The sequence below is a fragment of the Geotrypetes seraphini genome, chromosome 17 (assembly GCF_902459505.1).
Source record: "Geotrypetes seraphini chromosome 17, aGeoSer1.1, whole genome shotgun sequence".
Classification (NCBI taxonomy): Eukaryota; Metazoa; Chordata; class Amphibia; order Gymnophiona; family Dermophiidae; genus Geotrypetes; species Geotrypetes seraphini.
Window position 1 is genome coordinate 17,130,397 of NC_047100.1, and position 16,603 is coordinate 17,146,999.

Here is a 16,603-nt window from a genome sequence, read left to right on the forward strand (position 1 = left end):
TTCCCATCCCATCACTGTGAGTTCTTTTCCTGCCAGCTCTGTCCTCATCTGCACAAGCCTCAAACATTTTAAAATCAACTGATCGAGGCTTGTAAACTTATGGCAGGGACAAGGACAGGAATGGGACAGTGACCCAGGGCAAGTTACTTAATACGCCACTGGCTCAGGTACATTAGAGAGACTGAGCCCACTGGGGGAGAGAGAGGAAAAATGCTTGGCGTACCTGATTTATAACCCATTCTGTGCTCCTTTAGGAGGATGGGCTAAAAGAAAATCAAATAACAACATAGAAAGAGAAACCAAATAACTACATAGAAAGAGAAACCATGTTCCTTTTAGGACTGAAATTGAAAATGGAGGCATGAGGCACATGCAATTTGGATCCACAAGCTGCCATTGGAGAACTAAGAAAATAGTTTTAAGAGTAGCAGCAGTAATGCTGACAATCTGAATACCAGGACATTTAGTTATGGGCCTCAATAGTGGCCTAGCAAGGGGTGGTGGAACTCCCCCACTCTTTCCCCGAGCCCCCTTCCCCCATACCTCTAGTTGTTCACCACCACATGCAACAAGAACTTCAACGTGTTCCTCGCAACCCCGTCGTCTCTCCCACCGACATCACTTCCTATGTGAGGCACCCGAAAATGACATCTACAGGAGAGACAAAGCAGTCACGAGCACATTAAAGTTGTTGCTCACAGCGATGAACAACTAGAAGTAGGGGGAGGCTTGGGAAGAAGAGGAGGTGCCCAGGGCGGTCCATCCCCTCCCCCCACCACACACACACTCATTACACCACTGGGCCTCAGGTTACGCAAGATGGAGAGGAGCTGCCCCTTTTACCCTTAGGTAAAAGCAGTCCTGTTCTATTCTCCTCCCAGCATGGCACTGTGCGTAAGGCTGTTACAGCCTATAGGAAAATCAGTGTGTGAACAGGGTCTCCTACCTCAAAAAGCCTCCTTCCCTGAATGTTTTGTATTTCATTTTTGCCTCCACAGGCCTTTTTAGGTGCTAAAATCACTATTGCAGCAGCCATCTTGGATTTCCCAATTTGAAATTAAAATCTTCCTTCTGCCTCAAAACCCCTCACTCCTCAGCTGGAGATCCTTTGGGATTCATGCCAGATTTGCGGCAGACGCTACTGCGAGGGGAGTCATTGTTCCACATGGAGCACAGGAGGGGGGGTGGGAGCTTCAGGAGCTCATGCTTCTGGGGGAATTGGAGCCCATATGGTATGTTTCTTGAGCTAGAAAGCTGGAAAATGGCGTACCCAGCGAAATGCAGCCATTTGTTGGCGGACAAATCCCTGAAGGCACCATGGGAGGTTCTGCCAGTTCCTTCTGTGCAACCTGGGCAGTACTTCACTCCTGAATTCATACATATGATATATGAAGCTTTTAAGTTATAGAAGCCAACCTGATCCCTCGAGGGTCTAGCAAGAGTAGCGCATAAGCTTCTCCCCACAAAGGGCGTGGGATCCCCTAGTCAAAGCCATGCTTAAGTGTCAGGGACCCAGGCAGTGCAGGATTCGAACAAAGATGGTTCAGAATCCATGCCTCTGCTTTCTCAGTCAGGGTCTTTTGTGTTTGGTGATTCATCATCACAGTTTGATGAGCTAGACCACCATCAGATGGCAGCTCTAGACCTTGGAGAGGACCCAGTGGTGCGCAGGTCCATCTGCCCTATAGGGAATCATTATACTTTAGGCTCCATTTTAGGCACAGCAAACATCTTTTGGAACTCCTGGTCCATAGGATATAACTTGGACGTTGCTTTTGCCACCTTAAGGGAACCCTCAGGGTTTGCCATTGCTCAAAAACCAGGACTTTCATAACTGGATGCCACAGAAACACGGTAGGCTGAGAGCTGATCCCACTCAACAGGGAACATTGGGTAGTAGGCTGAGGAGGATCAATTTTTAGCTCCTTCAGAGACTCAATAAGGAAATCAGTAAGGACAGCAAACTTGAACAGATGGGTCTTCATCCCGGTCCATAGCAGCACTTAATCCCCTGGTCTACTTCACTCAGAACCGCATCATCCTTAACTGAGGTTTCGCTCTAGGAAAAAGGCCAAGCGTCCAGATTATCTTCAGTAACCCCATCTGACCAACTGTCAGAGTCTGGGGGAGATGCAGGCCTTCTTAGCCAAACAGACGCAGGACCATGGGAGGGCTGTGCGGCTGGTCGCACTCCAGGTGGCCCAGAAGGCGAACTAGTGCTGTCGACATACGCTTGCCACAGCAAGTTTACAAAGTCAGGTGTAAAGGGCACAGAGGACAGAGAAGCCCCCCTTTAAGAGGATTAGAGCACTTTCTTTTCAATTTGGGGCCATAAGCCCCCTTACTACTACTAATAATAATAACTTTATTTTTTCTATACCACCATAATCTTGCAACTTCTAGGCGGTTCACAGTGAAGAGAGCTGTACAATCAGCGAATTACAGCGTACAAATAGGGAAGATATCACTGAGCGGTCAGTGATTACAGAGTACAAATTAGTAAGAAATATAATATTAATATATTGCAATATAATCTTAACAAGTTACATTGAAGGGGGCTTGATAGACAGCGAATTACAGAATACAAATGGTGAAGAAAACACTGAACAGTCAGTGGATACAGAATACAATTAGTGATAATATGTAGTATCAGCATGATGAGTAATAGCTTTAAAAAGGAGGGAGTTGTCCGACTAGGAAATAAATCTATTGAACAGAGCGGTCTTAATTTCTTTCCGAAAAGCGCCATAGGTCAACCTGGCTCTATCAATGAAGTTGCCTAGCCAGGATTGCTGTCTACCAGCTTGAAACTTAAAAGTTCTGTCCAGAAAGGTCCTGTATTTGCAATCAGTGATCTTCGGGTAGGCAAAGAGGTTGCGATTTCTGGTTGTCCTTGTGGGGGTGTATAGTTCGAAGTGAGGTAAGAGATAGGTGGGGGCCATTCCCCACACCAGTTTAAAGCAAAAACAAGAGAACTTGAATACTATTCATGCCTCAATTGGCAACCAGTGTAGCAGTTTATAGTAGGGACTAATGTGATCACTTTTCTTTAGTCCGAATATTAAGCGGACGGCCGTGTTTTGCACTATTCTTAATTTTCTCATGTTTTTTTTAGGTATACCCACATAAATGATGTTGCAGTAGTCTAGGGTGGATAGAATCAATGACTGTACCAGTACTCTGAAGGATAGAGAGTCAAAATATTTTTTGATGGTTTTTAATTTCCAAAGTGCTGGCACCAAATTCTGGGACTCTGAGAGGCTAAAATCATCCCTCAACCATCCCAACAACCTCTTGGCAGCCTTAATAAGATGGTCAGAGGCTGAACCCAAAGTCCCTGCGGCACACAGGCGCTTTTCCAGTGCCCAAACAAAGAAAACTTGACATAGATTAATGAGATTGGTCCCCTCCAAACCTGCACTGCGTCAATTAAATGGCTGGCGGTGATGCCAAAGCCTGCCAGCCAAAGAAATCCCCTGCCGAGCTGTTTCCCTCCTCATACTGATGCAGTAACCTAGAATTGCATATTTGGACATCACTAAATGGGGACCTGTTTTGTAAACATAGCAATTTCTAAAATTAATTTACAGGGATAAATGGATTATGTGGGAACAGGATACACAAAAACAGTAGATCAGAGTTAAAGTCTTGCAGATCAGTTGCCTATTTGTTCTCTTGGACCATTACTATTTGGAACAGTCCATCTTGCAAGTAAGAACAGACAAATAACAACATTCCAGCACAAAAGTCTGGTTCTGAATCCAAGAGCAATACACAAGCAGAATAAATGCAAATAAAGTGCACTGTGTTTTTCATAGTTTTATTTCCGTTTACAAAAATACATATTTTGTAATCAAAATGACAGTAGGCTAGTACAGCAGGTGCAAATGTTAGCATCGTTTATAGGTATTGTAATTACAATATCTCAGTTAATGGGTTATTTCATCAAAAGATGATCTATGCTCCTCCTCCTCAAGCAAGAATAAGGACTATCATATCCTGATCTTGGAGGAGAAATAAAAGGAATGCAAGTTAATACTTAGCACTCAGTGGCACAAGTCCTCAACAAAATATACGTCTTATTAAATTAAAGAAGTTCACAATGTTCATATAAAAATTTTATGAATATTAAAATACTTTTTTTTTTTTTACAAAATACCAAAGGTAACAGCTTATACCTAAATAAGGCTTTCCCAAAAAATTGCAGTAAATATTTACTATTATTTAGAGGTGTTTTCCCTATTAGTGTGGCTACAATCTCACTAAACATACTGTATACATGGCAGGATATACTTTTTTGTTGGAAATCTACTGCCAGTACTCTGAAGACAATTTAATGAACAAAAGATCCCACAATAGTTATTTCTAGTGTTATAAAAGTAATAAACCGCCAATGCTTAGAAAGTTTTATTTAGCAAGTTCTTCATGTACTGCATGTCAGAGTATGAACAAAATCTTAGCTTATCTTATTTAGTGCTTAGATTCTGATATACAACTTTCTACTCAATTATTTGGTCACCTAATACTGTATTTTATGAAGCAGTATGTTAAGAAATATATATTAAAATTTGGTTGGAGATTAATTGTATCTCCTTAAAACAAATGCTGGCATACAGACTGAAAAATCTCTACTCCAGAAAAATACATCCATTCAGCTGGCCACATTTCTGCCCTCTCTCCCTGTTGATTAAACAGATACAGTGGTGCCTCGCACAACGAACGCTGCACACAACGAACTTCATGTCTTGATTCACACAACGAACTTCGTTTCACACAACGAACTTCGTTTCACACAACGAAGTCGCCCGAGCTGCCGATGTATTGCATCCTTCCGCGCAGGCACTGCAGGCAGTCGTTAGTCACTGCGCTTAACTGCCCTCTCTCACTGTATACAGTCGTCCTTTTAAGATAAACTCAATATTTTTTATATATCATGGCTTCTAAAAAAAGCAGGAAGGTGATTTCTGTTGAAATGAAACGGGAAATAATTAGAAGGAGTGAATGTGGGGTAAAACAGTGTGACCTCGTCAAAGAGTTTGGCCTCAGCAAGACCACCATTTTCACCATTTTGACAAATTTATCTTTTTTTATGTCATCTTAGCATATTTTATGCTGCAGAACGAATTATTTTTTTTAACATGTATTGTTATGGGAAAACGCGTTTCACATAACGAACTTTTCGCATAACAAACTTGCTCCTGGAACGAATTAAGTTCGTTGTGTGAGGCACCACTGTACTGGTAACAAGAATTTTTCAAAAAGAGCTAATGAGAATGTCAGACATCTCTACAACTTTAATGTAATCAATAGAACCTGTTTCTAAATTGCTTAAAACCACAAGACAAGGGTGTTCATATCAAGAAATGTAGCAACGATTTTATAGTATTATTCAAGTTGCAATATTGGTTTCTCTAAAAATGTCACTGCGCTTTGCAATAATTGAATTTTTTTGACTGTTTTAAGATTTATACTCTTGTCATGTGACAAGATGCACCATAATTGTTCTTTCTATGTAGAGCAAGGGTGTCAAAGTCCCTCCTCGAGGTCCGCAATCCAGTCGGGTTTTCAGGATTTCCCCAATGAATATGCATGAGATCTATTTGCATACACTGCTTTCATTATATGCTAAGAATCTCATGCATATTCATTAGGGAAATCCTGAAAACCCAACTGGATTGCGGCCCTCGAGGAGGGACTTTGACACCCCTAATGTAGAGTATGCCAATTTATAAAACATTTCTTGAGCAAGACAAAAAAGTGTTTTCAGTTGATTTGCTCTTCCATCTTTAAACCAAGCTTCAAAGATGTATGCATTCTTTCTTCCAGTGCAATAGCTGAGACATTCTAGACATTAAGGTTAATTTCTCCATAGCTACGTGCTGCTGCAGAAGGAATCCACTCCAGATTTTTCACTCTGCCTCTGTTGTACTTCACTGGTCTTTAGCTCCACCTTCAGTTCTTTCCTTCTGCCTGCAAGAGTGTTTGTTCTGCTATCACCATTTTATTATTTTTAACTCGATATAATTTCATCCCCTTTTCGGGTAATTTAGTGCTTGGATTTTGAAGCTCTGCCTGCTTGAGAATTAACAGATTTCAGTCTGTAGCTTACAGGCCGGTCCCACTGGGTACCTGTTAGCCAGCCTGCATAGTTTCTCTGGAACTCAGGACTATCCCTGAGGTTGTCTCAGGGATTGAGCACAGGCTGCTTAGGTGCCCTTAGGGGGCAAGGCAGGGTATCGTAGGGTGCCAGCTGCATCATCGCACCTCTGTCCGTCCCGGTGCGCATCCGTTGGTCCGCAGGGGTGTAGGTGTAGTCAGACATAGGAGTATGACTAGCAGCTCATAGATCAGCTTTGTAGAAGCATTCCCAGCATTGTGGCAGTGAAATTTCTCATCCAGCTACTGTGAGAGAGCTAAAAGCAGGTTGCAGCCTAGATCCTGTGAGAGACATCGGGGAAGTTGGGAAAGTGGAGTTTTAAAGGTTTCTGGATCTTCCCTGTCTTCCCCACCTGAAAAATCCTAAAATCGCAATTTTTACAGTTTGAGAACTGTGAAAAATACTGTAATTTTGGTGCAAATTTTTTGACAGTGGTAATCTTTTTTCAAAAGTTCCCTCCTTCTTTAAAACTGCAAATTTTGCCTGGAAACCTGCTGGGATGGAGTTCTTAGGCTCTCCTCATGTGGATTCTTACCAGGATTGCACAAATTTAGCATTTTTAGAGCGTCCTTGCACCACGTGCTGTGTGGTTCTGCTGGGGGGAGCTACAGCCGTCGTTGCTTTCGGGGCTCAGCACAGCTGGTATTTCCGTCAGCCAGGCTGTGGACCCTCCGCAGCCTAAGAAACACAAATGCAAGTCATCTAAGGGTGACTTTCCACCCCAAGAGCCGGACACTTTTTCTACATTTATGAAATTTTTGTGGTCAGAGTTTCAGAACAAGTGTTCTCCCCCTGAACAGTCTCAATCTGCCTCGGTGACATCTTAGTGGCATGGTGCCTCTGGACACGGCCTCACCTCAGCCTGCTGCGGCTTGCGCTACCTCAGGGGTGTCCAATGTCGGTCCTCGAGGGTCGAAGTCCAGTCGGATTTTCAGGATTTCCCCAATGAATATACCGTATTTTCGCGGATATAACGCGCACCCGTGTAAAACGCGCACACGGGTATAGCGCGCAGAAACCACACTTGTATGTATGGAAACTTTTGTATACAGCGCTCATGGGTATACCGCGCATGCTGCCCGACTCTCCTCTGGCCACCCCGACTCTCCTTTCGCCCTCCCCTACTCTCCTCTGGTTGCCCCGACTCACCGTTCACCCGCCCTGACTTTCGGTGCACTGCCCTGCCTGTCCCCCTTGAAGGTCTGCCTGTCCCCCTTGAAGTCCTGTCCCCCCTTGAAGGTCTGTCCCCATCCTGAAAGCCTGATGCCCCCCCTCGACGTCCGATTCTTCTCCCCCCTCGGCAGGACCACTCGCACCCCCACCCCGAAGGACCGCCGACTCCCCGACAATATCGGGCCAGGAGGGAGCCCAAATCCTCCTGGCCACGGCGACCCCCTAACCCCACCCCGCACTACATTACGGGCAGGAGGGATCCCAGGCCCTCCTGCCCTCGACGCAACCCCCCCCCCCCCCCAACGACCGCCCCCCCCCCAAGAACCTCCGACCGCCCCCCCAGCCGATCCGCGATCCCCCTGGCGACCCCCACGACCCCCCCACCCCCCTTCCCCGTACCTTTGGTAGTTGGCCGGACAGACGGGAGCCAAACCCACCTGTCCGGCAGGCAGCCAACGAAGGAATGAGGCCGGATTGGCCCATCCATCCTAAAGCTCCGCCTACTGGTGGGGCCTAAGGTGCGTGGGCCAATCAGAATAGGCCCTGGAGCCTTAGGTCCCACCTGGGGGCGTGGCCTGAGGCACATGGTCGGGTTGGGCCCATGTGCCTCAGGCCGCGCCCCTAGGTGGGACCTAAGGCTCCAGGGCCTATTCTGATTGGCCCACGCGCCTTAGGCCCCACCAGTAGGCGGAGCTTTAGGATGGATGGGCCAATCCGGCCTCATTCCTTCGTTGGCTGCCTGCCGGACAGGCGGGTTTGGCTCCCGTCTGTCCGGCCAACTACCAAAGGTACGGGGAAGGTGGGTGGGGGGGTCGTGGGGGTCGCTAGGGGGATCGCGGGTCGGCTGGGGGGGCGGTCGGAGGTTCTTGGGGGGGGCGGTCGTTGGGGGGAGGGGGGTTTGCGTCGAGGGCAGGAGGGCCTAGGATCCCTCCTGCCCGTAATGTAGTGCGAGGTGGGGGTAGGGGGTCGCCGTGGCCAGGAGGGTTTGGGCTCCCTCCTGGCCCGATATTGTCGGGGAGTCGGCGGTCCTTCGGGGTGGGGGTGCGAGCGGTGGGGGTGCGAGCGTCCTTCCGGATGATGAATCGGGCGTCGGGCGGGGTGTGAAATATGTAAAAAAAATTTTGTATACCGCGCTCAGGCATATAACGCGCGAAGGGTATGCACGGTACGTAAAAACGCGTATAACGCGCGCGTTATATCCGCGAAAATACGGTACATGAGGTCTATTTGCATGCACTGCTTTCAATGTATGCTAATAGATCTCATGCATATTCATTGGGGAAATCCTGAAAACCCGACTGGATTGCGGCCCTCGAGGACCGACATTGGACACCCCTGCGCTACCTGATCCTGATCAGGGGAACCCGGATGTTGATGTTTCCCTTACTGATCTCGTTTGCAGGTATAGCGCTTCCTGGAGCAGGAGATCAGGGGCTGTGTGCTGGATCTGTAGATCCCTCTGGGGTCTTGGATTCTGTGCATGATTCTACTGTCCTGCGCTTATTTAAGTTTGTGGCTCTTTCAGACCTTATTTCTGAGTCATTGCAGGAATTGAATTTAATCATTCAGCCGGCTCCATCCACTTCTTCCTCCTGACTATGTGGTTTGCGCTCGCAGTCAGCTACCTTTCCCTGGTACCATGATTTGAGTTTTCTGGTCTCAGAGCAATTTGACTGTCCAGAGAGTTCTCTGAAAATTGCTAGAGCTATGTCCTGCATGTATGCTGTGGCACAGGGGTGTCAGCAGCTTTTGGATCAGCCCCCAGGGTGGATTCTTTGGTGGTGCAGGTGACTAAGTGCACCTCTCTCCCCATTGAGGGTGGTGTGTTAAAGGACATTACTGGGTGGACGTGGTCCTCAGGAAACTTTTTGATGCAGCTACTTTACGTATCAAGGCTGCTTCAGCGATGTCTTTTGGGGCACACACCTGTCTCTCTTGACTGCGCACCCTAGAGAGTAAAGCAGTGGATCCCCCTCCATCAACTTCTGATGGCTGGGACAGATTATATGGCAGATATATAACCTCATGAGAGTTTTGGCAAAGGTGTCAGCGTACTCCATCTCTGCCGCCGAATGCTTTGGATTTGACAATGGGCTGGTGATTCCACATCCAAGGCTACATTGGCTAGGCTACCTTTTAAGGGGCAGTTATTGTTTGGCAAAAGTCTGGACCACCTTACGGTGATGGACTGTTGCCCTAAGGGATTCTGTTTGCTCTAATTTTTGCCTCCTGGATCGTGGTGATAACAGATGCCAGCCTTCAGGGCTGGGGAGTCTATTGCAATCGTTGTTCTGTTCAGGGGTGCTGGATGCTCTCGCAGCGAAAATGGTCAATCAACCGGTTGAACTCAGAGCCATTCGGCTAGCTCTGATGAGATAGCAGAAGACCCTGGAGGGCCAAGTGGTTTGGGTCTTCTCCGACAATGCGATGGCAGTAGCCTACGTCAGTCACCAAGGAGGGACCAAGAGTACTCCTATGACTCAAGAAGCCCACCTTCTTTTTCTTTGGGTGGATCATCTCCTAGCGCTGACGGCAGCACATGTGGCGGGAGTAGACAAACATTCAATCAGATTTCCTCAGCAGACTCTGGATCCGGACAAGTGGGCCCTGTCCCCATAGGTGTTCCAAGTGATAGTGGGGTGCTGGGGGGGGGGGGGGTCGCCCCGCTTTGACCTCATGGCCACAGCAAGAAACAAGAAAGTGGATCACTTCTTCAGTCGAAGATCCAAGCCCAGCAGTGCGGGACTCAACGCTCTGGTACAGCCGTGGCCTCAGGAGATTCTCCTGTATGTTTTTCCTCCTTGATCAATGATAAGCCGTGTCATTCAGAGGATCGCGGCTCATCTTAATTGCGTCATTCTGGTGGCTTCAAATTGGCCTCATGCAGGGTCCGGTATCCATGGAGGATCAGGGTCACTTTGCTCTTACGGCATAGCTCGAGTGCACAGCCTTAGAGCATAACGGATATTCTGCCCTGGTTGTTGATACTCTTCTGAAGTCTAAGAAGTAGTCAACAGTGTTGGCTTAAGCTAAGGCATGGAAGGCCTTCCAACATTGGTGTGCCCAGGATGTGGACCCTTATTCAGCTCTGATCTCGCTAATCTATGCCTGGGTTGGATAAAGGCCTCACTGTCGCTTCTCTTCGGGTCCAAGGGGCCGGGCTCTCCTATTTCAGATCCTGGGAGTGTCGATCTTCCTTGGCGTCTCATCCTGTCACTAAATTCTTGAAGGGGGCTCTTCATGTCCAAACGCCGGTTAAGCATCCTTTCCCTTCCTGGAACCTTAACTTGGTGTTGTCTAGTCTTACCAAGGCTCCTTTTGATTCCCTTCGACATGTTTCCCTTTTGCACTTGACACTCAAGACCATTTTTCTGGTCATCATTACTTTGGCACGTCGTGTGTCGGAACTGCAGGTTTTGTCTTGCAGGCACCCTTTCTTCTGTATTTTGGAGGCAAGGATTTCCCTTCAGACAGTTCCTTCCTTCCTGCCGAAGGTAGTTTCGGCTTTCCATGTTAATTAGGAAGTGTATTTGCCTGTCTTTCAACCGACAGGTTCCAAGACACATGACCACATGTTGAAGAAACTGGATGTGTGCAGAGTTTATCTGGAGGTCAATGAGTTTCATCTCTATGACCATTTGTTTGTGCCGATTCATGATTTCCAGATGGATCTGTAGGGCCATTTCATCAGCCTACATTCTTTCTGGGAAACAGTCTCCTGTTTCCATCAAGGCACATTCTACCAGGAGTGTGGCTTCTTCGTGGGCTGAAGCTAGATCTACGTTTGCCAAGTTCTAGAGTGGACATGGTCCTCGGTCTTAAGGGTCTGCGCAGCAAGCCCACCCTAGCTTATTGGGGGATTGCTTTTCTACATTCCTACTGTCTAGAATGTCTCACATATTACATTGGAAAAAGAGATTATGTACTTACCCTGGTAAGTTTTTTTCCAGTAGATAGTTAAGACATTGTAGCCTCCTGCCCTGTCCTTCCTGCGCTTGCCTACAGTTTTCAGTCTGTTTATGTTTCTCCAAGCTGATTCTTGGATGCCTGTCAGCCCTTGTAGGCTGGTAAGAACTTGAATATATGTTTCAGTTTATTGGGGAATAGTTTCTGAGCTCCTTTGAAGCCAGTGTTGGCGGTTAAAGGTACTGTTTAGTTACTTAGAAACATTAAGGCAGATAAAGGCCAAATGTCCCATCCAGTCTGCCCATCCACAGTAACCATTATCTGTTCCTCTGTCTAAGAGATCCCACGTGCCTATCCCAGGCTTTCTTGAAATCAGACACAGTCTCTGTCTCCACCACCTCTACCAGAAGACTGTTCCATACATCTACCACCCTTTCTGTAAAAAAAGTATTTCCTTAGATCACTCCTGAGCCTATCATCTCTTAACTTCATCCTATGCCCTCTCATTCCAGAGCTTCCTTTCAAATGAAAGAGACTTGACTCATGCACATTTACGCCACGTAGGTTTTTAAACGTCTCTATCTCCCCTCTCCTGCCTTTCCTCCAAAGTATACAGATTAAGATCTTTAAGTCTGTCCCCATATGCCTTATGACAAAGACCACACACCATTTTAGTAGCCTTCCTCTGGACCGACTCCATCCTTTTTATATCTTTTTGAATGTGCGGCCTCCAGAATTGTACACAATATTCTAAATGAGATACCACCACAGTCTTATACAGGCGCATCAATACCTCCTTTCTCCTACCGGCCATACCCCTTCCTATGCACCCTAGCATCCTTCTAGCTTTCGTCATCACCTTTAACATAAGAACATAAGAAGTTGCTGGGTCAGACTAGAGGTCCATCGCGCCCAGCAGTCCGCACCCGTGGCGGCCCATCAGGTCCATGACCTGTCAAGTGGTCCCTGACTCACCCTATAACCTATCACTACCTCTATCTGTACCCTTCAATCCCCGTATCCTTCAGGAATTTATCCAAACCTTCTTTGAATCCCTGCAGTGTGTTCTGCCCAATTACAACCTCCGGGAGCGTGTTCCATGTGTCCACCACTCTCTGGGTGAAGAAGAACTTCCTGGCATTGGTTCTAAACCTGTCCCCTCTCAGTTTCTTAGAGTGCCCCCTAGTGCTTGTTGTTCCCCACAGCTTGAAGAATCTGTCCCTGTCTAACTTATCTATGCCTTTCAGTCTCCGTTTTTCCAGAGAGAACAGCCCCAGCTTTTCTAGCCTGTCGGCATATGAAAAGTTTTCCATACCTTTTATCATCTTTTGGCCACCTTAAGATCATCAAATACAATCACGCAAGTCCTGCTCTTCTGTCATTTACATAAGTTCTTCACCCCTAAACTGTACCGCTCCCTTCAGCAGAACAATTTGTTTAAGTCTGTTGCTACATGTGCCTCTACTTCACATATATTGGGTGGCTCTATGTGCTTTGGTACTAACTGAAGGTGGAGCTAGAGCCCAGTGAAGTACAACGGAGGCAGAGTGAAAAATCCGGAGTGGATTCCTTCTGTAGCAGCCTGTGGCTATGGGGAAATAACCCTGTCTAAAATGCTTCACCTATCTTCAGGAAAAGAGCTTACCAGGGTAAGTACATAATCTCTTTTTACTTACCTATAAATGATTTGTCACTAAAGAGTGCTGCAAAAGCAATTTTACTGAATTTGTCACCTTTAAATCAATACATGATTTTAGAATAAAATAAAATATCAAAACATTTACTCCTACCTAATCTGACAAACTGATAATTCCTCAAACTAAACTACTCTATATTTCCAGATTCTGCAGCTCCAGTATTAAAAGAATATATAAGTACTTATCTTATTTTGAAACAAATCACTCTTAAACTAAGGAATATTTTGAAAAACCTTTTCAGCTCAAAATGAGTTTCTTTTCCACATTTTTCAATTTGGTGACGCTCTTCTGCATGCCTGAGATGTGTAAATAGAGTTCAGATCTGCAGAAATACCCTCATCTTCCTCTATTACTCCATACAGAAATGGTGCTTTGCACAAAAATTCAGAAATTCTTAGCATACCTCCAGAAAGGTGCTGGTCACTCATATTCTGTTGTCTAAGCTTGATCTGTCTGTTTGGCTTCTTCTCTAAAGAGCATATCCTAATAGCTGTTGACCAGAAATACACCAACAAGAAGGTCCAAAAAGGTGAGAAGAGAACACTGTTTTCAAGCTGGAAGGTCAGGAAATAAGAGAGCAAATCAAATGACATAAAAGCTCTGAAGAGGGAGCACACCCAAAACAATAAGCTTTTTCATCCCTCTGTCATTCAAAGCCAAGTCAAGTATTTTTCAAAATTGAAAAAAAAAGGTCTCCTCTAAGCTAAGAGAAAATGTGTAGAGAGGTCACACATTGCTTTGTTGGAAGTTGGAAGTTCAACTGTTTTTGTTATTTGATACAGAATTACTTTAGAAATTCTCACCTGGAAAAACATAGTGAGATTTCTGAGGGGCCAGATGTTGAATATTACTGCATTACACATTTTGTATGAAGGATCAAGGAGAAAATGGTAAGAATTAGGTCAAAAGAGAAAAATATGGCAGCTCTAGTAAATCATTGGATGCTTGTAATTCCTGTGCTAGATCCAGGGAAACACCAGTAAATGCCCAAACTTTCTCGTTTTAGCCAAGTCATGATTAAAAACGGTCAGTTCTTGTTTCTAAAATGCAAAACAGATGAAAAATGTGTTGGGTTTTGTTTTTTTTTTTAATGCGATAGAAGAAAAATGGTACTATTCAAACAAATTCCATCTTAATGCTGGTGCCACCGAGAATTTTAGCATGATTCAAAAACACTGCAATGCCAGCACTGCGTGGTAGAGGCCTTGCATTTTTCACGGTTTCTCAAAAGTTGATCTGCTTTTCAGTACAATGAAGTTGTATCAGTTCCATTATTTTCACCAGTAGTTAGTTACTGAACCACAAAAGTTATTTTGAAAATAATAAGAAAGGTAAAATATTGCCGCTTCCATGAACTATATCCTACACTTTTTTTTTATATCACTGTCCCAGTGTTTCCTCTCACTCTCCAGAGTGTTTTGTGCGCTTTTCGGGTGCTTCATTCTGAACACGCTTATCGGATTTACGTTGTGTCAGATTTGAGCAGGATACCCTGCAAGTCTTCTGGCAGTGCTGATATAATGGAATCTATGTGCATTTGTAGCCTTGGCATAGTATCTGGTTTTACGGGAAGGTGTTCTCCGACAGCTGACATCTGCAGGAAGAAAAGTCATTTTGTTATAATCAGAAACCAATTACCCTAGTGTTTATGTTAGGCAAAGGACCAGACTTCTAGTCACATTCAGCATTTCCATACCAGTTTATTCTTCAGCTTTAAGACAAGATCCACAGCTTCAACTTCTGTATGTTTCTCAATCCAGAGAAGTAAATCCTGGTAAAACAAAGAAACAGTGAACCAACTGCTCTCCAAAGATGAAAAGTTTCCACATATGATAAGACACAAAGGACTGGATTCTGTATAGGACACCCGGTCTCAGAAGCGGCTTTTGAGAATCACACATGGGCGTCCTATATAGTATGATTCTCTAACCAGCATCCATGTCACAGGCGCCAGTTAGAAAATCAGGTTGCCGCTGAGCTGATCGCGGCAAGGGAATCTCCCTGTTGCGATCACTTTAGCGGCCACGGCAGAGAACATGTTCCCCCGTGAAGACTACCGGCAGGAGGGATGCCCAGTCCCTCCTGCCAGAACCCCTGAAGCCGCCCCCACCCCTGAATGTCTGTGGCAGGAAGAATGCCCAATTCCTCCTGCCACCCCCCCTCCCAAGATATCCACCAGTAGGAGGGATGCCCAGTCCCTCCTGCTGGAAACCCCCCATCCCCTTGAGACATCCTCTGGCAAGAGGGATGCCCAGTCCCTCCTGCTGGAACCGTCTCCCGAGATATCTCTCTTGCCGTGGGGTTGGGGTGGCTTGGTGGGTAGTAGTGTCAAGGGATTGTGCAAGCGCAGCGGGAGAGAGTGGACAGCTCTCCTGCCTATTTTCAATTTGATTTGGTGGGTGTTTTTTTAAAATATGCAGGTGTATTCTGCGCATGTGCTGATCGCTACCACCAGCGACTCATCTCAAGTAAATTTAGTGACCCTATGTGAACATCCGCGAACCTGATTTGCATGCGATGTCTTTTGAGAATGACTCGCCTTTTTAAAATCGTTACAAAAGCGACCTCTGTAGCAGCCCATCGAATTTTATTGTGAAGTTTTGAGAATCTTCCTCTAAGTGCTTTGAAAATGAGCCTCTATATCTCCATTATCAGGCCTGCAGCTTAGGGAGTCACTGGCTAGTATAGTATACCCTATAGTTACTCAAAAGAAAATGTAAACAGTGTAAATTTCTCAGGAAACGCTTTAGTATTTTTCAAATTTGGGAAGACTTTGCACATTGCCCCTTGCAAATTTAGGAACACATTGCAAGTAAAACTCTTTTACAAGACTTGTAAAATCCAGAGTTTTACTTGGTTGACATGATTCTCCTATGTTCATTATTTTTTTTTTTCCATTAATTATATTCAAGACATTAGTACAATTAAACCAAAAGGCAAAACATTCAACCAAAAGATACAATAATTAAACTTGCACTTAATTAACTACCACAACTAATCTTAGTCAACTTAGGTGCTCTTCAAGAAGCTTTCCACCTTTTACTGTCTCAGCTTTATAGTTGACATATTATGCTCAACCCAACCAGCATACAAACAAGTTGCAGCTATATATGTAATTTTCAGGTATGCCTAGTCTCATAAGTTATGATCCACATAAAAAATTTTAAATGCAGAATATAAGAATGTAATGATCCCTCTACTCCAAGCCATTATAGCATTGCATTGTGCAGTACTGATCACTCTTGCAGGGGAAGTAGCAAATAAACACTGCAATAGTGCCTATATTTTTTTCAAACATAGCCATGTTTGCTTGCGTATTGCTGTTAATATTTCCATATTATGATCTGATTTAGCTATCTCACCAGTGATGGAGGAGATGCTTTCTTCCAGAACAGAGCTAGGTTTAAATTTTGCTGCTGCCAGGCAGTGTCTGACTCGGACCCTTTGTAGGCCTCTAATAGCCAGAGCTGGATAATTAAGCAGGTAAATGCCTGGGTTCCATGGGATTTCTATAACAATCATGCTCTTAATCCTATAATGTATTGTTTTCCAAAAGGCCTGTCCATGTGGAAAGCTCCACCATATATGTCCACCGTATAGAAAAGCTATTAATCCCCTTGTGGACACACACACCCCATCCCATCTCACAGCAGTTTTCCAAAGCTGTGGG

General features: G+C 45.2%; 1 protein-coding gene across 1 annotated transcript in view; it reads right to left on the minus strand.

Annotated features, from left to right (window-relative positions):
• Positions 1-12,504: 12,504 nt before the first annotated feature.
• Positions 12,505-16,603, minus strand: part of DENND6A (DENN domain containing 6A) — a 56,050-nt gene continuing 51,951 nt past the window's right edge. Inside the window, exons 19-20 of the mRNA XM_033926774.1 lie at positions 14,630-14,704; positions 12,505-14,527 (exon numbers count right to left, since the gene is read on the minus strand). Of these exons, the coding sequence (XP_033782665.1) occupies positions 14,396-14,527; positions 14,630-14,704 (207 nt within the window). The 3' untranslated portion in view covers positions 12,505-14,395. The remainder of the gene's footprint in view (positions 14,528-14,629; positions 14,705-16,603) is intronic.